The following is a 25,684-nucleotide window of genomic DNA, read 5'->3' as shown; positions in this document are numbered from 1 at the left end:
TTCTTTCATACAATACAGAGAAAACAGAAGAATGAATTCTAATTTAAAAGAGGCAGTGAGGTTAACAGGCTCCACATTCCCCTGCCATGCTTATAAACCATGTAAATAGTGCTACCGATATATCAAGGAAACTTTTAAAACATCACATTATAACACTGTACAGTTCTGAATAAACATGTTTTACACAAGCAGTCCTGTTATTATCTCAGACTTTGTTGCACTATATGTGCAGTTAAGCATGTATGCATTATCTGTACTACAGCCCACTCTCAATTCTTCAGCACTAAAGTAACATGGAATATTAATTAAAGAATGAATTTATGCAGTTTTAAAGGAGAAAACAATACTGTATCAAGCTGAATAACCCATCTGGTACAAGTGAATTAAACCATTAGGATATCTTCCCACAGAACACCTCACCACATCCACAAGGTGTGCCTTGGAAGGTAGTAATTTAAGCTGAAATTAAACAAAACAAAACAACAAAAAACCCCCCAAAACAGGTAAAAAAGTGCTGTATCTTCAAGTTCTAACACTCACATACACAAAACACCTTTACTTACACACTTTAATCCCTACTGATTCTTACTGGCATTATAGTATCCTTCTGCAAGTAACTCTGCCAGACTGATTGCTGGATACTAATTTCGAAAGATCATATGGAAACAAGAGGTGGGTAACGAATACATCATGACGACAACGTAATGTCCAAAGTAACTATGACATTCAGCTTCCTATGAAATATGCACATTCATACTACATGAGAAACAAAGTCACAACATTTCACATTAATGAAGCAACAAAAAGCTGTACAAGTATTCCTTTTCAAATAAACTTTTCTGCAACTGCCCTCTTTGATTTATGATCATACCTTTTATCCTGGAAGTAGTTAATTTAACACAGATTTTTAACATTAAAATGTATCAGGCAGGTTTAACCTAGTGTACGGTTTACTTGCATCTAGGTCATCAACGTCAGGAAATAGAAAACGTGTGTTTACAAATGAGAGACTTCAAAGGGCAACTTGCTTAGCAAGCCTCTTTGGCACACTCTAGTAAACTGAAATTGTATACCTGAGTGGAGTTAGATAGTTGGTTTTTCCACGGCTCCTCTGCGCTGCTGGTCAGGTTTGTGCGGTTATGAGGTAGAGAGAGTGCGTTTCGCTGCAGGTAAGGCACGTTTCCATTACTTCCACTTTCTGTTATGTGATTATTGCCTATCAAAATAGTGTCTGTACTACCCAGCGTTCTTGCTGTGCTGCAGGGAATGGGGCCTGCTGGAAAGGGTCCATTAGCCATAGGCTGCCCAGGGCAGGCGGGACGGATTCCACGCTGAGCGACATTAGGCACTCTGGTTAGAGCAACCTGCGGCTGCTGACCAGAGACAGAGTTTGTAGGCAGTGATGAATCAGCTGTTGGCCCATTAGGAATTCCAGTAGATCGTACCTGTGCAACTCCTGTTTGTCTCATCTAATGGAAGATGAACAAAGCACAAGAATATTAGCTGCAGAATTTAAAAAGTAAAGATTGTACAAGGTTTGTGAACTTTATTGCACTGGTCAATTCCAATTTTATACTGATTTCAAGATCTTCGCAGTTGCTTTTGAGAAACAAGATGACTGTCATGCTCACAAATGTGCTGAGCAAATGTTACGGTAAAGCTATTGGCGCACTTTTCTTCTAAAGTTGGACGCTAAGGGAGAGAGAAGTGAACAATGAGAGGAGGAAGGATATGCTGTAATATGGCTTACTACAACTGAGTATTTTTCAAGTAAGACTGCTTTTAGATGTATCCACTCACTTTAGTTTGAAATTATGGCTTGAAAACTTTTACATTATTTGGTATTCCTATAATAAAACACAGCTAAATCCGTTACGTTTCGACCAGTAAAACACAATTACACTTTATGCAAAAAAGATGACTTAATGTAACACAGTAAAAGGCATAAGAACTCCGTGCAATAGAAATTCTTCAGAATTTGAGAAAAACAACAGACATCATTACTAACAAAAGTTTTGTAGAAGAGAAAAATATTTTTGTTCTCACCTGCTGGTGTTGCTGCATCAAGACAAACTGACTCTCCAGCTGTTCCAGCATAAGTTTCTGTGCTGGACTTAGATTATTTCTGTTTGCACGCAGCTGTTCCAAGTGCTGAAAAAACAGCAGTACAGTTCAGAATCATTAAAATCGACATGTGCTTTTTAATAACTTTACTGCATACGATACTAAAAATTATCCACAAAGACAAGACTTGTAAAGCTGAAAACCCGATTGAGATCTCTGTTGCAGAGTCAAACATCTTCCAATACACTATTCTGTAACGAAACCTTATTAGTAGTTACTAAAACTAAACAGACTTTCTACATTATTTAAATGTTTAAATATTATCACCACACTAAAATCAAGTGTACCGGTACCGTAAAAGAAGACTACATTCGAGTATTCTTACTTATATATAGAATTTTTATTATGTATGTATGTTTTATCACTTTCTGTACTGTGCTATTCTTTTATTAATACTATCCAGTACGAAGCAAATTCAACCTACAGTCACACATGAAACCTTCTCCAGAAAACACAGAACAACAAACCAAGAAAACTATACAACTTAAGATATTGCTTTCTCTAATTAGGATACTGAACTCATTTGCAACTGATGAACTTAAGTATGTATACCAAAAATCTGATCTTTGTATTAATTTTAAACTACCCAGCACACACCATCATACGACCAGTAAGTCTGCTGCTGTTAAGTGGTATGCCATAACTGCTGAAATTGTGGAAAGCAGAAGTGCTGAGAAGCAAGGGGGGAGCATGGAAAGGAGGGCAAAAGTTGGACTAGGCAAAAGGTGACATGTAGACATTTTTCTTGACTGTTCTTAAATACTAAGCTACTTCACATCACGGTAAACCTTTTAAAAAAAAAACAACAACAAAATGCACACACACAAAACCAAACAAACAAAAAACCCCACAACCCCCAAAAATCAAACCAACCTCCACTAAAACCAAACACAAATCAGGTTTCCTTTAGCTCCTTTCAGCTCTGCATGCATCATTTTTCCATCCTTCTTGTCTCCTTTGCTTTGATTATGATATATTATTAATGCATACATGGAACTGAAGTATGAGTATTAAATACAATGGTTCAAAGCAGAACGAACTACATGTTATTTGCAAACTATAAACTAAAAACACTCCCAACATTGTCTGAAAATGTGGTTAAAGATGATTCATGCCAAACTCCCCGGATTAACAGTAGCTTCCATTCTGAATTCCCTCTGTAGGGCCTGCAATGAGTAAGAGTAGTCTAAATATGTGTATACGATTGTAAGATGAAAACTGGGTCTCCATGGGTGTGCATGCATCAGGTACACAGAAGCCAAACCGAGTCCTCTTCAGTTGTTATTTTGCTTTTTAAAAATGTCTAAATATGGTAAAGGGAATCAGACAGACTGCTTTAGCATACAGGTCAGCAGAAGCAAGTCTGCACCCCTCTTCAGTGCTGTGGGTGCAGCAGCTTTGCAGGCAGCACTGTTCTTGCTGCCCACCAGTTCTGTGGAACCAACACCCATCCCTCCTCTGCTGGCATGTTGCAGCCCTGCAGGCAACTGTGTGGCCACAGCCCTTCTGCTTCTGTCAGCTGAGCCATTTGGTGTGTGCTATGTGACATATCCATCCAGCCTCTGAGCTGCCACTTTTAAAAGGCTGACTTAGAAGATGTAATAAAGCATTTATTGACTCTCCTTTTGCAGCATGTCTTTTGGTTTTCCTATTTATACACACTGGAACTTTGTCGAGCTATTGCCGGCAAACCCAGTAACCGTACTTAGAGAAGCCTACTTAGATACTGCTTAGCGGGGAAGTTAGATCTGGAAAAAGGCGAAACCAAAAAGGGGAAAAAAGCAGTAGCATATAAAATGAGCAGAGAGAAATAATGAGAATGCATGAAGAGAGAGATACGGAAGAGTGATTAGGAAGGACAGGGGAGGGAAAAAATATGCAGCAAAATAAAGCCAATATTGTTCAGATAGAGAAGTAGCTGAAGAACTATACTGGGGTTGAGGGGAACACTGCTCAATCAATCAGAATGCCTTCTGTCTCTGCACTGTGTTCCCTTCTATTTTTCCTTGCATCCAAAGCAGTATCTGTGATACATGGGTAAGAGTTTCCAGCTAGGCCTGATTTTCAAAATACGTAATTCCTGCCGAAGCTTACTGCAAGCCCGAATGAACTGAAGAGACAACAAAACATAAGAACAAAAGAGACCTGAAATAGGATTTCAAAAATAAAATCTAGCATTTCATATATTAGATGACTTAAAATGTAGAAAAGCAGTACCAGATTTCATTTGAGTAACTACATTTTGTAGAATGTGCATGTTTGTTCACACAATTTGATACAAGAAGCTACCTCAGAGGAAAAAGATGGTATTAGAATACACCTCCTTCAACATCCCCCACACTACAGCAAGTATGAAAACTCACTTGGCACACAAGTGTGGCAATTTGCATATGTATCTTTAAAACATCATAAGAAAAAAGAGCTACTTTATGTTTCTGCTAGACATAATTTATTTTACTACACAACTAATCTCATATAGACAAGCTATAAATATCAGTACAACTTGAATTACACAGTGGGAATTATTTGGGAAGTATTTCACAGTGAATTTCAGAAACGTGAAACCGAAAAATTTTCCAGATTTATTTTCTTAAAGGGAAGAAAAGAGCAACAAAAAATGCGTCAAAGCTTCTGAAGATCTTTAACATACCTACCTGTAATTTCTGTGGTGTCAAGCACCAAGAATGAATTTGTACAGGAGGATGTGACACTGTATGGCCACTGCTCCAAACATCTGAAGTATTCTGAGAGAAAACATTACATAAAAATGTGTGAGTATCAAAGGGTCAACATAATTTCTTTTCCTGTCTAGATTTTACTTATGAAAGAACTAGTCATTGTTTCAAGAATAATAATATAAACAAAGAACATACTAAAACATGTCAAGTCACATTCTACCATTCCCATACAGTATCAGAGTACTCAAAGGAGGAAGTTAAATGATATCTAGTCTTGTAACAGGAAACAATCAAATCAAATTACGCAATTAACTTAAATGTACACTATTTTTAAAACTGAATACTTTTTCTACTGTAACATTACTACATGATGATGAAACACTGGAATTCTAAATATAAGCAAAGGCAATAGACAGGATGACATGATTGTCTCCCTTTCTCACTATCATCAGACTATGATTGTACTTTTTCACTTCTACAACTACGATTGCAGTAAAGTGCCACAGATCTGCATCACCCTTAAGCGCTTTCTGTCTGAACTGTAACTTGATCACTGAAAAATGGTTTTTAAAATTCCTAAAAACATTCCCCACCTTGATGCCAAAGGATGAAAACTTACAGCACAAATTCTGTGCATGCTGCATCACTTTAATGTATATTTCCATGTAATTTTGGTAGGGGGCTTTTTAGTTCATCAGAATATATACCTTTGTTGGACTAGATGTTCTTTTCCTCTTGGCAGGACTGGTCAGGTCATCTACTTGGCTAGAAGGAATCATGTGTAGTGGCAAGGATTGCTGTGAAATTGGTGTTTGAGTGAGGCCTAGTACAGGTTCAGTATTTGGATGATGAGGTTTACAAGCCTAAGAATCACAGAAGGAAGACAAAAATATGGTTCTATATATTCTTAATTGTTTCCTTTAAATTATATATTTTAACAGCCCACATATATTAAAAGGGCTGAGCAGATATTCTGAAGATCATCTCAATAACTGAAAAATCAGTTTCCATATGGTCATCAATGGAGGAATGTGTACCTTTCATGGGATTATTAAACCACTGCAGCATTTCTATTTAAGATGAAATCTTTTAAAATCATGAAAATCCACAAAGGTTCTAAATTGGTACCCCCATATTTCTCCCATATTATAGGGAGCTTCTTGATCTAGTATCCCTTTGCAAATACATCAAGGGCTTTTCATTAATAAAAGCCAGTCCTGTGCTCAATAAAATAAGCTTGACCAATACTGATTGTAAAGAACCCTTAAAGCTGGGCACCTGCAGAACATAACCCAACTTCTCACCTGCTGTGCTGTGTTCATGGCACCCTGCCTGGAGGTAAGCTCTGCGGGGATTGGTAGGCTCCATGCCTCCTCAATACTAGGAAGTAATTTAGTTTTATTCTGTAGACTACCTTGTGGAAGGTTACACAACTGAGCCTAGGAAAAATTATGTAAAAAGCAAATTTAACACAAGCCTACTTTATTAAGAGCAAGTCCATGAAATCTTCCTAAATGCTGTAGCTAATTATGTCTTAAAGAGAGGACAGATTTAAAATTTGGCGTTTTAGAAAGGTGCTAAGTATAAAGAGGGTAACCAGCATATAAACCTTTGTGAGAATCAGAACAAAGATGAGCTCTGGATTCAGAGGTCTCATAATTCCTTTTTTCTGAAATTGCAAACAAGAGTGAAAGATAGCGTGTATGTATTCTATGTTATGAGAACTTAAAAATGAAGACAATACAAAGAAAAAAGCAAAGTGATGTAAAACAGTGTGCTCTGATTAAATGTGCAAAATAGGGTTTATAAGGAATTTTCACTTAAAAATGAAGAAATAAAATATTACACGCTATGATATGCTTACAATACACATGAAAACAGGTTATACACACCACAAACAATTGCAAGTTAAACTTGTGTGTTATTTCTTCCCTCCCCTCTGCTCTGTATTTAGAAGAGTATTTCCCGCTTAAAACTTTAGTTTTACCTGTAAATACTTTATCCGTGCTGCAAGTGCAGAGGTATTACTACAATTTTTGCTCCTAGTTGCATTTAAGTAGCATTTAATGGCATCCTGAGGCTGGTTGCAGGACTCATAGAGTGTGCCTAGGTCCATCCAGGCTGCTGCATGGCCATGGTCCAATTGTACAGCACAGATATAGGCCTGTAAAGCATCCATAGGCTGATTTTGCTGTTGATACAGCACACTGAATAGAAAGATTAGTGAAGTTGAGAATTAATAACAAAGTCAAAATACAAACAAGTCAAATATACATATCCCCTTCAAAACCCTTAATAAACCTTGCCATTATATAAAGCATAGTAATAAGCATAAACAACACATAAAATCTTAACATGCAAAGCTCACATATACATACCATATTCAGTATTTTAAAAAACTGAGAAAGCAATTTTTTTTAATTTAAACTTTAAATCAGACAAGGCTGACAACATGAAGATATAAATAAAAAAGCTTTATGGTCCCCCTTGAGAGCACAAAAGAGTTAATAAGCTGATATTGTTTACTTATATATATTAGCATTGAATTATACCACTGTATTACCCTGTATCATTCTTACCCTATAGAACACCATGTATCTGCACTTGCTTCTGATTTATCAATAGATTGCCTATAAGATATAAAGGCATCCTGAACTTTCCCAATACTTGAATAGCACCTGGGAGAAGAAAAAAAGAACTTTGGTAATATTTATAGAAGGTCATCATTGAGGATGGCTTACCAAGACTGACCCGGTAAATACTAAGTCATGAAAATACTCATCTAGATGAATCAAAAAATTTGCTGCTTCTGAACGTCAGGCATAAACAGACTCAAACATCTTAATCAACATGTACCAATTATTTGAGAAGTACTGCAAAACTGCTTAAACCCTAGCTTACTGCATTTGTAATGAAAACAGATTTTAAAGAGTTACATTTCTTTCATTTGTGATAACTTACTGGTCAATAAGAACAATATTTATCTACAGACAGCATTATAAAGAAACGAGTTACCTATTTTATCAAAGAAATGGTTATGAAACTTCATGTTCTGTAAGAAGTGTTTCAGAATTATAAGGAGATATTAACCAACTCAGGATGGTTCCTGATTGCCTGGGAAGCTTTTCTCACATCTCAATAAGTCTTCAAGTAATGAACAACAAATTAGTTGGTTTTACTGCATATAAAAGCAGGAATATCAGAACTCTTCAGAGAGCTACAATTATACTACAGGGAATAACACCTATATATTTAAAACTAAAAGCTTCAAATAAATTAAATATTTTTATATAAAATAAATTTTTATATATTAAATATATATACACACACACTAGTTTAATCCACAATAGCTCTGCTTCTTATATATGTTTGTAATAAGTTTCCTTGTTGGAAAAAGAACTAACAACTTTCAAAACATTTAAATAACAACAGAAAATTTATTCTAGTAAAAAATAAAAAACAAGCAGAAGAGTATAGGCACAGGTTTTTCAAACATGCTATATACTCTTTCATATATTCTTGAGGTACACTAGGAAAGGAATACAATATAATCTACTAGGACCTTGCCTAAAACTATCCATTAAGTCAGAATACAAAGTTTCAGAAGATCATTTTAATCACAGTCTAACCCAAGTTCAATAGACAGGTTTCAAACTGTCAACTTATCAGATACATGATGATTCTGATTAGGACAGCACTAATACTAAGCACCCAACAAAACTTAAAACAGTGATGGATTTTTTTCAGTGGGGGAGGAGAGTGGTGGTGGTATGTTTCTGAAAGGCAGCTTTAAACCATCTTGCTATTTGGTTTGGACAACCAGCACAGGAAGGAAAAACACAAGGGAATACATGAGGAAGGAAAAAGAGGAATAGCGAATGCACAGTCCTGTAACCCTGTTCCTTTCCTCTTCTGCCAGCATATGGGCTGAAGGAATGGGGCACAGAAACATTTTTGCTCTAGTCCTCCCTGTAGGGTGTAAGAGATGCTTCCACTAGATTTTTTTCCCATTTCCTGCATTTCTCCCCTTTGTTTGCATGGTCCTATATTTCACTCTAACCATGCAACAGCAGTGGCACAGTAGAAGCAGGAGCATGGCAGCTGCACACACGTACTTCACGGAGCCCTGGCTCTGTCCCCCTGCTGTCTAAGAACTCAACTAGCTCAAGGCACGTGGAATGGGACTACTGATGAAAAAAAAAGATTTCAGCTCAGTGGATGACAAGCCAGATGATCCCTGGCCCATTTTCCCTTTTCCCTCCACAGCTGCTCCAGCCCTCTGCCCTTCACACTGAATGTCCCTGTTCCCCCCTTAGCCTGCAGACAGCTGGTCCAAGAGCCCTGGCTTACAGGAACAGCTGGAGGAATATAGTTAGGATGACAAAGCCAAGAGTAGATTCTAGTTGTATGTGACCAGAACGTCCAAGAAAGTCAGCTAGGAGATACTAAGGTTAGGATATTAATTTTATTTGTGTGTACTTCCTTTCTAATATATTTCTCAACAGAAATGACCTGGTAACATATGGACTTAACTTGCCCTCAAAGATTTCTCTGAAACCTGATTATTTCAAGAGTGAGTTTGTTTGCTGGTTTGTGTACTCTATGTTCTTAAAAAGTAGACCAAGAAAAGTAATCAAATTTATATGACTTACATAATTTTCCAGTAAAAAATTCCATCTGATAGTACAGAATTAATACAACACTGAAGGAGATATTAGAATGGAGCAACCTGAGCCACCTTGGCCTAATAGTTGCTATGTATGCTGTTTAGAAATGGACGTATACCTGGGAAAATAGTTGTATTTTAGTGCAAAAATGGATTGAGATTAGAAGGGAGATTCTAGGAAAGAGATAAAGAATCGTGAGAAAGTTATGAAGAAAACTAGTAACATTTACAAAGCATTTAGAAAAAAAAAAAAAAAAAGAAAAAAAAAAAGAGAGAGAGTAGAAGATGTGGTAGTATTAGCAGGAACAGGTAAAACCAGGCAGAGCAGACTCAGGTTACTGTAAATGTGAAGATTGAATAATAACTACAAAAACACAGGACCACTTGGGTTACATATTTCATTTCAACTTCTAATTTATATTCATCTCAAATATTTTAGCACCTTGTCTTTTTATACACTTTCCAGAAAACTAGACTTCAGTAGATACACATACATCCTTTCCCTTCATTTTTCCTCTGAAAATATTAAGAAGAAAAACAACATAAGATACTCACAATAATGAGTATCCTCAAAAAAATTACAGATATGGTTACAGTATCTATAAAGTCATTTCTCACCTTCCAAGGAAATACCAGGATTGACCAGAATTTGGATCTGCTTCTAGAGATTTCTGGAGATATTGTATAGCATAGCTTTCCTTGGTTGCCTTGTCTCCAAGCTGATCCACGGTGTGATGCATCCAGCCTACAAAAAGAACCCAAAAATGGCAGAAGTGAAATTCCCCAAGACCATTTAAAACTTTGGCAGAGCAAGATATTCACAGCATTATTTCCTCTTTAATAATACAAATATAGAACAAGAATATCACTTACATATAGTAGTATGAATGAAACTTTCTAAGTTCTATACTACAATTACAGGACAAAAGGACTCCAGGTCAAAATTAATTTCAAGTACTTTAGAAGCGGGTGTGGTTTTTTTGGTTTAAATAATTTTCTGTGAAGTTAGTAACACAATTATGAACTGATCAATCTTCTATTATAAGATGTTAATCTGAAAATGTAAACTCTTTCCTCCTCTGAACACAGACACCTTCCCTGTCATTGTGAAAATCGCCACCATTCTTCCTGTCACACACATTAATTACTCGTACATTATGTTCTGTTTTCTCCTTTTCTTCTAAATCCTCGTATTTATCCCCTATCTGCACTTGGGCAATTCCCCAACAGAACACTGGTAAGAATTTTTTTATCTCCACTTAAATCTTTCTTACATTGTCATTTCATCTTCATTGCTACAATATCCTTTCCATTCACCTCAACAAGTGCAATCACCTCTCACTGCATAAGAATCTGCCGAAAGGATCACTTTTTTTCCTTATCTAACTACACAGCATATTCTTTCAAATGTGTATTTTTATTTCATTACACTGGACAAATCATTCCTCCCCTCTTTAAAGGCCTCCCACAATCTATGCTCTCATATAATCTTTTACATGCCATTAAAATGCACCTCTGCTCTAGCACTGATGCAAGGCTTGGTTACCATTTCAAATAAAGCACCTTTGTCACCTTCTCAAGCCACTCTTCACCTACCCCTACAGAATTCCTTTAAGCAGTCACAAAATCACCTCAGTGCTGTTCATATCACGAGTACAAGGAAATCCTTCATAACAGACAGCTGGCTTGCTGAAATCACTAATCAACTACACTGGTCAGCAATGTCTAACTGTTTGATTCATCTCCACAACCCACTGCTTTCAGCCAACATTTGTAAAACATAAGACGTGACAATGGATTGTCCCTATGCTTTTATAGTGTCCTGCCCATAAATGGTCCCTTGCGGAACACTATGATATCAGTTCCATGAAATATCCAAGGCTTCTATAAAGTTTTAGTTACCTACAAACTTGGACCCACATCTGCACTAAATGTCCATTTAAAACCTCTGTCAGGTAAACTTCAGCACCCTAAGCTTATCCTTTTTGATACAGTCTAACTACACAAACATGTAATATCACTCAAAAGATCCAGATCAAATTCAGATCTCATCTGAAATGCTGGACAATGTAGGACAGGCTGAGAACTGATGAGTATTTGCAGCCTTACTTCACTCTCTGTAGTTAGACTACACCTTAAATATTTTACTCCACCTGTTATATTTTATTCCATGGGCTTACAGCTTGTTAACAGTCACAGTGATACTTCTGCAAATGGAAGGCTAACTTCTAAGCTTTAGAAAAGGCAATATAAAAGAAAATAATATCTATTGAACAACATTTGCCTGACGTGTCTTAAGACGTATCACTAAGTCAATCTTTGCAGAGACATAACATAAACTTTGTCTCATGGACTTCATAAACAAGCTATGATTTTGATTCACATCTCAAGTCACTGAAGTTCTAAGTATACAGAAAATACTCATCCTTTAAGAAAAAAAGGCTTATGTGAGGTTGGTCGTTGGTCATCAGAATGTACCTTCATAATTGTATGCCAAGGATAAATGTATCTGGTGCAGTGCCAGGCAAGGCCTGAGATAAAGGTAATAGTTTAGGGAATATAAAAAAGAGTAGAAAAAGACAGTAAACAATTTCCTGCATCTTTGGAAATGTTGTGTGGTGATGCCTATTTTCTGTTTCATCAGACCCTTGACGGATTGAAAGATGACATGTTGTATCTTCAGATCTTTACTGATATTCACTGATAAAAAGAAAGAATCTATTTCTAGGAGACAGAAACGAGAATTAGTAATCTCTATCTAGTTTCATTGCTTAAACAAGGGTTGCTTCCCAATTTTACCTTCCTGTGCAGGGAAGTGAAAAGGCAGAAAACAAGAGAGAGGGCAAGGGAGAACAAACGAAAAAGTTTTCTACTACAACAGCACAGGTAAAGGAAACTGGATCTCTCTTCTCATGCATAAAATGAACATACAGAAAGAAGGTGATGTCCCATTTGCAAGACTTAACTCAAATTCTCAACAAGCATATTGACTCCTCTTCTACTCTTGGGACATTTTTAACAACCAAAAATGCAGATTTTGTCCATATGTCACAAATGTTCCACACCCTTTTCCAGGTCTCTACAGTCTAACTTGTAACAAATCGCAGTGTTGCCTCACAAAGAGGATGTGTTAGCCTAGCTCATACTGCAGGGATTTTTTTAATGCTTATCAATCGTTCTCATGCTGAACTTGTGGCAGTGGCTTTTCCCCCAATAAACATCATCTCAGTCTCCTAAGAGATGAGCCTCTTCCTCATTTTAGCATCTCACACATGGACACCGCCTAGGAATGCCCCTAGCCAAAAATCACTGGGAGAGTGCTTTCAGAACTTCTAAGCAGGTGCTTACATTGTTCTTACACTCTTCTTTATGCAACTGCTGAGTATGATTGGAGAAAGAATACCAGGACAGATTTGATCTTCAGTCTCATTAATTTAATGTAATTTTAGGCAAAGCAGGGAAAAAAATTATTGTTTGGAAAGCAAATGAAACGGCAAAAAGAAGAAACAAACTGCTCGTATCCAACCATACATATCTTATTGTTATATCTACCCAAACTGGTCAGCATGCTTCAGCTCAAACAGATGCTTATTATCTGAGAACCACAGGGTTCTCCTCTGCAGCAATCCGCTTTGGAAGCCAGCAACAAGAGCAAAGATTTTAATAATTCACAAGACATCTGAACTTACCTAAATGTCAACTCTGGCTCAATAAACATTAACTAGTTAAGGAAAATTATAAATAAAGAGTGTATATATATTTTGATTTGGTTTTGCCAGTAACATTCTGACAGAGGGTAGGTATTTTCTATGACTTTTTTCTAAGCAGCATGCACCACCCAGACTATGCTTCCTGAGGAGGTGCTTTTATTACCAGCTGCTAGAGACTAAATCTGCAATATATACCATAAATACCACCGTTAAAGGTGAAAAGCAAAAGAAATGCTATTATTCCTTTAATATTCTGGTTAAGACCACTCTGCCCCTTTCTCCACATAGAAGGCTACCCACACTGCAAAACCAGGCGACATATGCTGGGTGAATAAAGAGAGTTAATCCTCAAAGTCACTGTTCTTTGCTAGCACAGAGACCTGCGGTAGGATTTTATGCATGCAGCCATGAGCCTTTGCTCCTCATGTGGCAACATACATCAAACGGAGTTGAAAAAGCTTTGGCCAGCTATTTTGGGAAGCCTGTCTTCCATTGATCATATGCACAGCCTTTCTGGATGAAATTGCTGACAATTTATACTAGGTGGGATAATACCAAGTTAAAAAAAATTCAAATGGGATACTAAAATATAAGCAACACTGTTGTGTGACAGCACCTAGTGTCCTGCAGTGAACTCCTCCAGGAGTTTAATTTGTGATTTCACACAGAAGAATCAAAAGCTAAATAAATTAGCCCACTCCAAATCCATACACAACATATATTACGAAATAAAAAGCATTCTGGCCGTAACTCAGTGCCAGTTACTAACTTGAATTAAATGACCACTATGTGAAGTGGGAAAAAATAAAAATGGGCATAAGCAGGCTAAATTAATATTTAGAATAATAAATTAGATGAAGAACATGGAGAAAGTGAATGAAGAAGTTTTGCACTGGGTTGAACAATTTTAAAAAATATTCTGGCAATACTTTTATAAGGCATATAGGACAAAAATAATTTATTCTACCCACCCATCAGAAAATTTGGTCTCAAAATGATATATCAGCTTTCTATAAAGACGGAAGATGACAATTAAAAAAAAAAACCAAACTTTTCCTCTTTTTATGTGGTTTCTTTTATGGAATCTGATGATAAACCTTTTAGTTACAGAAACAGGTTTTCATTAAGTACTATAATTAAAGAGGAAGGTACATTTTTATTTGTCGTTTTCTTCTGTTCTGCAACAGGGAAGAGTATTTTGGTTTAGAGCACTTAGCCCGGGTATTCAAGGGATGTCCTCAGAAGCAGAAGAGAGAATACAGAATTCTAACTGCTGCACTCCTTCTCTGAAAAACCAAGCTCTCATTACCCAAAACCTGTAACACACGTACTGTAGCAAGTCTAAGAACTTTTTAATTTTCTAAGTTTAATTAAAATATTTTCCTCCTCTCTTATTTACTTAATTATCTACTGTTATGCATTCTATTTTGGGTTAAAATCTCTATCATACTCAGTGTTTAAGACTCACTTTGGAACTGGAGCCTTAAAAAACACTGCTGGAGGCAAAGATGGAGAAAAGAAACACACAGAAAAATGTAAGTTAATTTTACATACCTAACTGCTGTAAGACAGTTGCTTTTACTTGTGCAGGAAGGTTTTCGATCTGCAAAAGTTGTTCATAAGCTTCCTTTGCAGAGTGATACTTTCTCTGCAAAAGGAAAACAGTAAATGGATTAATCATAAAGCCTACAACAGATCACCAATAGCAATGATTTCACAGCACTGACAGCACACAAACACATTGACAAAAATTCTATAACTTTTTTTTTTTTGGCATACAGTGCATATGAAAGCTTTAATGAGTGAAGTATATATACCGTAAGGGAATAACTTTCATAAATGTAATATTTAACATAAATTGACTACCTAAAATAACTGAGGGACATTTGCAAATTATTAAATTGGGTCAACTCCTCATATATGCATTATGCTTCTTATACTAAAATGAATTTACTGTTTTTAAGGGGAACCCTTGAATGTGAGTATACATGTGAAAAAATCCTTCACAAATTCCTCCCAGGAAACTTGTAACACTGAAATAAAGATCATCTGTAATTGGTGGCTGGTAAAATTTTGCCTCTTTCACTCTTTCCTTAGGTATATTAGAACTGCCTTTTCAACATATTTATTGTCCTGATAAGAGTCCCACCACATGTAGAATTAAAACATATCCATGGATTACGCCTAGAGAATGAAGGCATGCCATCTTATTATTTGCTATATAGATCATGCTTAAAGCATGGAAACACTCGAATCCCTAGATCAACAGGTCTTAATATAGAAAACACATTTCCAGGTTAGGATCCCGATCTTTCTTGACTAATGGAACAGTATGAGCTTTTTTGTGTGTTAAAGGTTAAGACTTCTTGATAGATTTTATTTTTTTGTAATAATGTCAGCATTTATCTTTGTGTTACACTAACAATAATTGTTTACAATGAACATATTTTAATTATTTTGTTCCTTTTCTCCCACAAAAGTCTAGAAGACATAAATGCTGAGGTCTGTTAGTAAGAGTACTTTTTTTTTTAGTTTCTAAAAATCTTAGACGACTTTTTAAGAAAAAATAGACTTTCAAATAATTCAACATTAGACTTTATTCTGGCAAAACAGATGAAGAAAGTATAAAAAAAAAACCGGGGCCACCTAAATGTAGATAATTATGACATACATTTGTTTTACACAAAGAGTATATAGTACTGACTACAGGTGTTTTAAAAGGGACAACTGGGAAGAAGACTCTAAATAACATAAATACCTATTAAAATTTTAAACTTCTAATACGTTCTTGAGATCTCACAATCAAAAAAGAACTCTGTTCGTTTTAAAACCTTATTCTATTCAGGAAAAAAAAATTAAAGCAACAATTACATACTTTCAAATGGAACAAAGGGAAGTTGGTAGAAAAGATTTTTAATTGGTGTTCATGAAATGCGGACAACTGGTAAGAAAACAAACAATATAAATAAATAAAATATCCATGGCCAGCAAAATAAAAAACAATTAGGAAAAAATTTAAAATTTTGCATTGGGAACAAAATTCGTAGTTTATGACTATGAAGGATAAGCAAATGAACAGAAGTTCACTGTATAACATGACAGCAGAGGCAGCAATCAGGATGTCAAACAGGTAAATATTAGTGCCTAATACTCCCACTTTGAAAGAGATGTTTACATGCTTGGGAGGATTCAGAAAGACCTATTAAAAATAAGGCATGTTTTCCAGATCTAGAATATTTTTTATTTTTCTTATTTGTTGTCTCATTTACCCTTTAGAAATCTGTCTACATGTGCCTTAAAATACTACAGAAAATGATCATAATGTTTACATTTGTTTTTATTTAGTATGTTAACTCCAAAGATCCAACGCCCTTGATATCAGCTGCATCATAAAGAGTCTTAGAAATGGGAATGGGGAGGGGCACCCCATCCAACATCTTTCTTTAGACACCATATAAGCTGCCACCCTAAATAGCTAGAGGGACTCACACTGCCACTGATGAAATACCAGAAAGTAACATTAAACACCATGAAAAACCACTGATAACTCTTATCAGTGCTGGGCTGCTCTTGTTCAGAGGCTGGCAACCCATCATTTAAACTCCATTACTGTGAAAGTACATAATTAAGGAGTGAATTAACTTTGCCATTAAATATTGGAGAGTAGATAATTTTCAAATATATGGAGGGGTTCAGAAAACTGTAGCACCATGTCCTTTAAAACAAAGCAAGCAACCAGCCTGCCTCCAAAACATGCCCTCGTTGTGTCAGAGGTAAGATCCAGAACAAAGTGAGGATCCTTTGTGGTTACAAGTTTCTCAAATTCCAGAAACGAAGATACTCCTCCCAACCAGAACTGTGAGATAAACCAAGTCTAACAGCAGAATGCACTGAAACTTTTTTGCTCTGACTCCAGTTAAAATACAATTCCTGCTGCCTAGGACTGTCAGTCAGTAAGCACAGCTTAAGCACTTGCAACATTGGTCACACAATTATATAAGGCAAGTGGCCCGGTGACCTGAGATGTTCAACTTTTTATTTTACTGTGACAGATCAAAAGAACTCATATGTTGAGGGTGGTTTGTTATCTAAACATGTCAGAGTTGCTCCAGTGCTCAGAATGAAATCTGGATGGTACCCAGGTAAGAAACAACAGTCCATGAAGTTTCTCAATGGTTTTGCGGGATCACACAATCACAGAACATTAGGGATTGGAAGGGACCTCAAAAGATCATCCAGTCCAATCCCCCTGCCAGAGCAGGAACACCCAGATGAGGTTACACAGGAAGGCATCCAGGCGGGTTTGAATGTCTCCAGAAGAGGAGACGCCACAACCTCCCTGGGCAGCCTGTTCCAGTGCTCTGGCACCCTCACCGTGAAGAAGTTTCTTCTCATATTTAAGTGGAGATTTCTGTCCTGTCACGTAGCTTTGCACAAAAGCAGTCAAAAGAAAAATATCAAATGTGTATCTTTTATTCATATATAAATACCTAAATCCATTTTTCACTGTGCCATCAAAAGACAGCACTTACTTTATCAAGCTCCTTTTCAACTGATTGAAAATGTAGTTTATTTATGCCTGTCATCCATTTTAATTAAAACAGTTTTTGTTTTCATGTCGCATCCCTTCTTCTCTCATATAATACCTATAAACATGATAAAAGGGCACATAATCTACATTACATGACCAGTTAGTCAAATTGCAAATACAAGCAGCTGCTTGGTTTTAATGTACTCACTAAGTGTTCTGTAATTTCCCAAAAGATTCACCTAAAAAGAATTGTGGTAGGACTTGATAGAAAATTAACAATGCAGCTTTATGTGCTGTTGACCTCAGATCTCAAGTGTTCCTGTCACATATGTCAAGTTAAATTTGAAAATTTCATATCAAACATACTTAAAAGGCACCTGGCTAGACTCGAGTCTGTGTGTGTGTATGACAAACAATACGAATATACATGAATAAAGAAACTGCCTATTTTTGATATCTCGATATAACTTTTAAAATAAATATATAATCTCACACAAGAATTCTACTAAAAATGTTTAGGGTTGTTTGGGGTTTTTTTGCACTTGGGAGTAAAGTATGTATGTACACAGTAATTTTGTTAAAATAGCTACTCCATTTTATAGCATGACGGTCAACATACGAAGTATTTTTAATTTAGTCAAAGCAAACAAAGTTTCTTTAGGAATTGAAGACTAAAGCCTAACTTTACAAAAGCATCTATAATCTGAATTCCACATACTGATGATGCCATATAGTCAAAAACTCAACTACACTTTATAAAAAGGAGCTTAAAGTTTACCTGGATTTCATATAAGTGGGCGATGTGGAACTGAACTGGAAGAGTGGGAAAATCAAAGTTATTAGTTTGAATGAACAACAACAACAATTACAATATGTTTTTTCAAGTTAGGTATCAACAATGTTTCAAATTTATCAAGGCAAAACCAAGATAAATTACATTTTGAAAATACAAAAAAGGTATTTGTTTAAATTGATATTTTATACTGACTAAAACAGAACTGACAGAGAATTAATATGTATCCTAACAAAGCATTAAGACTGTAAACAGATATTGCAGAAAGGCAGCGTATGGATCTTTTTTGCTTTCCGAAATACAGAGTCCATTAACCTTTCAGTAAACTTAACGATACAATCTCTTTAAGCGGAGATGCACAAGAGAATGCAGGTAATATTTTCTGTACATAACTGAGTTAGAAATTAAGATGTATTTTTTATTTTCATTCTACTGCCAAGGGACAGGGTAGCTGGGTCACAGAACAGAAAACTACATTATACACTGCCAGCTTTAGAAAGGATCTTAAATTTAGGTGTTTTTTTGTTTTCCTTTTTAGGAATTGTCTTTCTCCTGTTGAAACGAACTAAAAGCGTTAATGACACATTGTATTCTGATCCTTACTGTAAAGCATCTTAAATTCCTCATACGAATTGCAGAGAATGCCGTAATACTACCAGCAACTCTTGGAGGCAAGGAAATTGCTGGCTGGAGACAGGAAATGAAAGTTCTTCAAGAGTAAAAACAGAGAGAAAATTATCCTCGTGCTGCTCAGATCATTAAAGAAAAGGCTGAGTGCCTGATCTCTTTGGCTTGAGAACTGCTAACCTAGACTAGCCATCAACTGGTAGATAACTGAAGCTAGCTGAGATGAATGTAATTATTATTCTGATTTGATGAGGAAAGAAGAATTCCTTTGAGACAGACTTTTGCCTGATGTTCTTGAGGGCTATATGTAAGAAAACACCTGTTTGAGCCAAGCTCAATTTATTTCAATTACACAGATTACTTTCTCTTGAAGCTACATAGTAGTGTGACACAGAGCTTTATACAGGTAATCTGGAGTTCCAGGGTTTCTCTTTGGGTCATAATGGAGGGGAAAAGCTCCACTTGTGCACTACTTTGTCCTTCACTGTAAAGAAGGCAGCCCAGTGCACTTCAGAAACCAGGTCATAACATCATCTAAAATTTTAATAAACTTTTTGTGTTCCTTGCTAAAGTGCACATAACATACGCGTTATGTTCATTCACCACATCATCAAACTTCACTCTGCACTGATGAAACAAAAAGCTCTGCTTTTGTTCCAGGAGTTCATTACCTAAAAAAAATCTCATTTTTTCCCCTTGTAGCAAAACCTCTTCAGAGTGAAGCTACAAAAGGAAGCCATGCTATGCAAGGGAAAGAAACTGAAGGTGTCATATTTAGAGACTGCCTCAACAGAAAGATGTGCTTAGTACTTAGACATTTCTACCAGGAAGACAGTCACTGTAATGCAGTTACTCACCCAGCCTTCAGACATGCAAGGGGTAGCAATTAAGGCCATCTCAAGCATTTATGTGACAGCACCTGACACCCTGGCTCAGGGTGCACAGTTCTCCTTCCGACAAGCGGTACGGGAGAACCTGACAAAGAATCTCTCATGCCTCTTCGCTCTCTTCCTTTGGGTTTGTCAGGCACAGCGCCCAAGGCCAGGGGGCAATGAACCCCTTATATGGGGCCAAAGCTCTACATAAATCTGGGTGCAGAGGGGACTGGGGGGGAATGGTTAGGAAAACCTTACAAAAATTCAGAGATACTGCGAAAACCGATAAAGTTAGTGAGAAGTGATATGAACTAACATGAAATATAACAGAGAATCACATATCTGGTAGAAAACAATAAAAGCCTATTGACTCAGGAAGAATTCTGCAAATGATTTTACAAATTTATCTGTGCCTGCTCCTGATAAGTAACAAAGCTTTGGAGAAGACCTTGTACCACATCTGGCTCCTCGATACTGATAGAGCCAGCAGTTTCACCCATGTAAACAAACCCCTTTCATTACCCTGGCTGACAGAATATTCACAATTCCATCCAGTTCTGAATTCAAGAAATAAAAAAATGCTTTAAAATACTTTATCAAATGCTTCTGAAGTTAAGAAGTAAATTAAGCTCAATACCAAGAAGAGCATGAAGGTACCTTAAAAACTGAGGGAGTCATTTCCTTCACAACTGTCTGCCTTTTAATTCTTACAGACACCAAAACATGCAGGAACATACATATATTCTTGCATACAATTCTACTAACTAGGTATGGATAAACACCTGCAGGATGCTTTACAGGCATATGTTAGTTCACTAAAAGATAAACATGTTCAAGTACAGACTAATATGTATTTGGCACCTAAGAGGACAATAAAATTACATTTTTTATTTTCTCTTACTTCAACAGCATAGGACTGATGCTGAATTTTAGATCCATAAATTTAAACTGAATTAAAATGATCACTGAAAAATGACAGATTATCAAGACGCCACAAAGTTTTAAACAATTACTATTACATGTGTGCAATGGCACAAGCACTACATTTACAAATAAATAAATAGTCAAATAGTACATTTCCTCCAGAACTCAAGTCTGAACAGCAATTAATAAGCTAAGTCTCAGTTTTTACTTATTGCATTTACTAAAACAATCCACAATGCCACTGGAATATGTGTCTCCATTGACAGGTGAGACAGGTTTTGTAGTCTCCCTCTCTCAGTACTGATTCTTTTGATTTTGGAGGACTGGTTCATAAAAAAATTAATAGAGTCATCAAAACAAGACTTAAAAAAAATCTACAACAAAATAAATGAAAATACTTAAAGGTTACTTACTTTCAGCGTTAGACAAAGTGCAGGGATTGCAGTCAATCAAAGCTAACTGAAAATGCTGAAAAAAAAGAACGATCTGTTTTTCAAACAAAGTAGTACTAGCACATTGGCAAATTACCAAGAATAAATCAATTTAGTACTTGAAAATGAATACTGTATTTTACCATGTGTCTTGAAGAAAACAATTTTCAATTTCAGTTCAACTGTTTACTAGAGGGAAGCAATTTTTTTTATTGCAAACATGTAGCAATGCTGCTAGGAACATAAGATGGCAACAGACATCTTCATAAAACAACTGGGATAGCATCGGGAAGAATGACTGTATCAAATGAATGGTCACAATTGGAAGATCCAGTTTTCCTCAAAATGCGCAACTGGGAATGTAGTCACACTAGCTCAGAGCGTCATGGAGACCAACACTGAAACTCTCGATTTGTCTAGAAAAACATAACATTCTTCTTTCAAATTGAGGGATTTGAAGTCTTTTTTAAAAGCTGATCCCTTGTCAAAAGCACTTAAAAATGAATAACTTTACATTAAAACACAAGTTCATAAGGAGTTCATAAGTTCTTACATCGTCTCCTCCAGGTTTTAAGATAACTTCAGTTAATCATTAAAGCTTGTTTGTTTTTAATTGCTTGTCCTCAAGGGATCCAAAGAACATCTTTTAAAACATCTTTGCATTGTGACGTTCAGAGCCAAGCATTTCACTCTTCTAGAAAGGTCACACAAGCAGAGCAATGAAGTCTGTCTGCCAGAAAGTCTGGATGTGAGCAACCATTTAATGACTCTCATGCTAATTCAGTGATCACTATTTATGGTTTGAAAAGCAACCAAGTATGTTAAAATGAGTGTAACGGGCATACAAACTCAAGTGCCTCTGAATCTTTCCATAAGCTTCATTAAAAATTCCTGCACATAGTGTAAAATTTGATAAACATATCAATTCAATAGAGAATAAGGCCTAGGAATATAAGAACCCAAGAGACAGCATGTGAAATCCTAGTTATAGTTATCTACAAAATACAGTTTTAGATGGCTTCCAATAAACAAAACATTACTGATACTTTCATATATTTTGTTTTGTTAGCACAAAAATGACAATGTAGCTCCTGCTGTTAGGATGCCAAACCAGGTGGCATCAGGAGCTTATTAGTGTAGTTGGCAAGAAAAAAATCCTTATTAATGGATGTACATGCAACTCGCTTTCAGTATTGTCAGAGCAACTACATACGACATAACTTTTTTTTTCATGGTCCTAAGAACACCTCATGTATAGCATGCCTATGTAACACATGTGTCAAAGACTTATAAGAAGAGTTTAAAAGACCAGTAAATTTCTAGATAAACATTTCAACAGAAAAAATATTAGAAAATTAATTTATTGTCCATAGTAAAGCATACAAAGAGAATGCTGATCTCTCATGAGCTCTGTGAGGCACACAGTGACACAGCTTATCTCCTAACTTCTGCCAACATAATTTGCAATACATAACAGCTTTTAAAAGATGAAATAAACTCAAGTTGAACGATAACCCAAATTTTTTATTTTTAATGAACATTTTAGCAATATCATTCCCAGAAGAGAAATGAACTCACAATATCATTCCCAGAAAAAATGAACTCACATATACATTGCTTGTAAAATAACTTTTTAACCTTAGAGCAAGCAGTAAATAATAGCTTGTAAATATTACATATTAGCTCATTTCTCTCCTTTGTCTGTTCCTTTTTCTAGTGTTCAACAGTAATATAGAACTTAACATCTCCCCTCACTTACATTGCAATGCAGGTTATGTGCCTCAGAGACATCTTTAGTCGGTTACCATAGTGATTCTACTAAGCAGGCAACTTAAAAAAGACTAAATAAAAATAAAATGCTCTATTTTATATTGCATTTTGCCTGAGAAAAGGAAAAATGGAACAGACCTATATATTTTGGCCTGTACATGTAGTATACCGATCTAAATGGTACAAAATCCATTTTGCGCAGATGTGTCGTCTTGCACTATCACTAACAATTAATACGAAAAGATAAAGCAGAAAGGAACAGATCTGCTCTCACCTAGAAATGCCATTATAAAAAATAAGCAGATCTAAAGAGAAACAACTGACAACTGTTCTGCAGTAGCTTTTCAGAAGGGTTACTGCGGTGAGACTCACTGAGAGAAAGCAGGCAACCACATAAGAAAATCTAACCATTTTAATATTTAAATGTGCCAGTAGTAACAGTGCTGTACAGGAAAAAAAAAAAAAAAACAGCAGGAATATTCTCACCAATACCTCCTAAAAATTTAAATTCTTACTGCTACATTAGCTGACTTTTAAATTTCAAAATCCACATTATGAAAATTTTTTAAGTCTAGCAAATTTCAGCTTGCACTGTTAACTAGGCTATGAACAGTAAAGAAATGGATAAACCGAAGCCCACAGTGACAACAAAATAAACCATCTGCACTAAACAATTATCGCAAAGCAATACACAGAAAACCTAGAGCCTTTCACACCAAGAACCTTTGAGATGCACAAACATGAGCAAATCTACACCTCTTGCCAGATAAATAATACATAGATCTCCGTTAAGTATTCAAAATCAGACAAAAAAGCATGCATGCAATGTAACGCGTAAAACGCATCAGCCAAAAGCAGACCCAAAAATCACAATTACCAGCAGCAAAAAAATTAAAAAAATAGTAATCATTTCCAACTTCCATTTCTGCAACAAACAGAAGCGGCCAGCAAACATCTGCACCTCTCTCAAATATTGCAGTACTGAGGCTGGCTACTGCTGTGTGAAATAGTTATTATGCAGGAGAGGCCGCTGCAGTTCAGAGAAGACATACAATACCTCAAGGCAGACAGCAGTCTATAGAAATTCAAATCCCGAGTAAGAGGATTTACCTAGAAGGCAGTGTTCTGAATGTTAAAAAGTAACCAGCTCTCTTCAAGAGCTGCAGCTCAAGTCATAATATACCTTGATTTGTAGCCATCTATAATTGCACAATTATCTACAGCCTATTTTGTCTCCTCTGGAGTCCTTGACTTGCCTCTGACTGTGGAAACAATTTCAAAGGTAACCTTTCCAAGGATCAGAAGTACAGCAGATTGCACATAAACAGAACTGATGAAAGGATCAGGTCTGGTAGTAAAATAATAGTAATCTGACACCGATTTAGGTAACTTAATATGTTTTCACTACTAGAATGAAACACCAGTTCTCCTAATAAATTAGTCCTTTGCAATTTAAGGGGCAAGTTGTTTCTTTAATCAATAAATGGCCAACAGGAAAAGAACTGTTTTTTCTTAGTGCGAGATTTTCAGTTCTGCCTCTGTTTACATCCAAGCCCGAGACCTCAAAACAGTGATTCTACTCCCACCTCCTCTCAAGGATGACATTAGCACGTTTAACAGCTCTCGGTTCTGCATTTCCTCAGCAAGCAAGGCAAGCCATCATACGAAACCTGACAATCCTCACAGACTTACCATGAAAGAGATCTCCATCATGACTCGGTAAAATTCTGTCAGGAGATGGCTTTTTCTGCCTACGTGCCCTAGGTGCGATGCCTATGTTCCTGAGAGCGGGCTTTGTTCAGAGAAGTAGGACGCGCGCGGCCTTGCGTAAGCAGCCGTGGCAGAGCGCCAGGCCGCCATTTGCCAGGCACGCGGGGGCCAGGGGACAGGGTCAGGAGAGGACACGTGCGACATGTGCTGCTACATCAGCTCACCACGCTCCAGTGTCTTCTGAATTCAGAACTAATTCATCTTGTAAGATGAAGGTTTGTGTAGTGTAAATGCTCAGTTACTTTTGCCCAACATTAAAAAAACGAAAAAAAACCACCAAACACCTTCAAGACTGAGGAAAACTGTTACATGGACAGGGCAAAAGGGTAAAAGAAACAAAGGTCACATATAAACTGAAAAACAGCAGCAGTATACTCAGAAGAATCTCTTGCTTTGATGAATTGTATCTGAAAAATTATTTTTGAACAGAAAGACCAACCTCTTATACAGTATACCAGAGCATTTTTCACCAAGCAACATTAATACTCACATTGTCTGCATGTTTTACCATTATTTGTGCAGCATCAAAATTTAACTATCCCTGTGTTCCAGCCTGACGGACAGACAGAAACAACAAAATGCCATCAGGAGATGGAGTGCCTGGAAGCTTGTCCCCACTGCTGCATCACCAGGGAGCTGAGCCGCACGGTGCCACAGTCGTTTCAGGACCCACAGCTCTGTCTCCAGCCCAGCCAGCCACTCGGGCCGAACCACAAGCACAGCACAATCCTTGTCGGGTACCTGTGGCTACCTGGCCAGTAGCCACACCACCACCTATTCCTGTG

At 36.6% G+C, this 25,684-nt stretch overlaps 1 protein-coding gene across 15 annotated transcripts in view; it reads right to left on the bottom strand.

The window, feature by feature from the left end:
- The window catches only part of KDM6A (lysine demethylase 6A), a 162,556-nt gene that overhangs the window by 42,040 nt on the left and 94,832 nt on the right, over positions 1 to 25,684 (bottom strand). For 3 of the 15 annotated variants that reach the window (XM_065654441.1, XM_065654456.1, XM_065654432.1), the window contains exons 7-18: positions 21,342 to 21,396; positions 18,488 to 18,522; positions 16,054 to 16,119; positions 14,733 to 14,826; positions 10,087 to 10,213; positions 7,382 to 7,480; positions 6,790 to 7,009; positions 6,107 to 6,241; positions 5,510 to 5,665; positions 4,779 to 4,868; positions 2,047 to 2,151; positions 1,074 to 1,469 (exon numbers count right to left, since the gene is read on the bottom strand). In XM_065654441.1, coding sequence (XP_065510513.1) covers positions 1,074 to 1,469; positions 2,047 to 2,151; positions 4,779 to 4,868; positions 5,510 to 5,665; positions 6,107 to 6,241; positions 6,790 to 7,009; positions 7,382 to 7,480; positions 10,087 to 10,213; positions 14,733 to 14,826; positions 16,054 to 16,119; positions 18,488 to 18,522; positions 21,342 to 21,396 — 1,578 coding nt within the window. The remainder of the gene's footprint in view (positions 1 to 1,073; positions 1,470 to 2,046; positions 2,152 to 4,778; positions 4,869 to 5,509; positions 5,666 to 6,106; positions 6,242 to 6,789; positions 7,010 to 7,381; positions 7,481 to 10,086; positions 10,214 to 14,732; positions 14,827 to 16,053; positions 16,120 to 18,487; positions 18,523 to 21,341; positions 21,397 to 25,684) is intronic. The other 12 variants (XM_065654464.1, XM_065654448.1, XM_065654524.1 and 9 more) reach the window with 7 other exon arrangements.

This window comes from Caloenas nicobarica, chromosome 1 (genome assembly GCF_036013445.1).
Source record: "Caloenas nicobarica isolate bCalNic1 chromosome 1, bCalNic1.hap1, whole genome shotgun sequence".
In the NCBI taxonomy this organism is placed as follows: Eukaryota; Metazoa; Chordata; class Aves; order Columbiformes; family Columbidae; genus Caloenas; species Caloenas nicobarica.
This window is presented reverse-complemented; position numbering and strand designations above follow the sequence as displayed.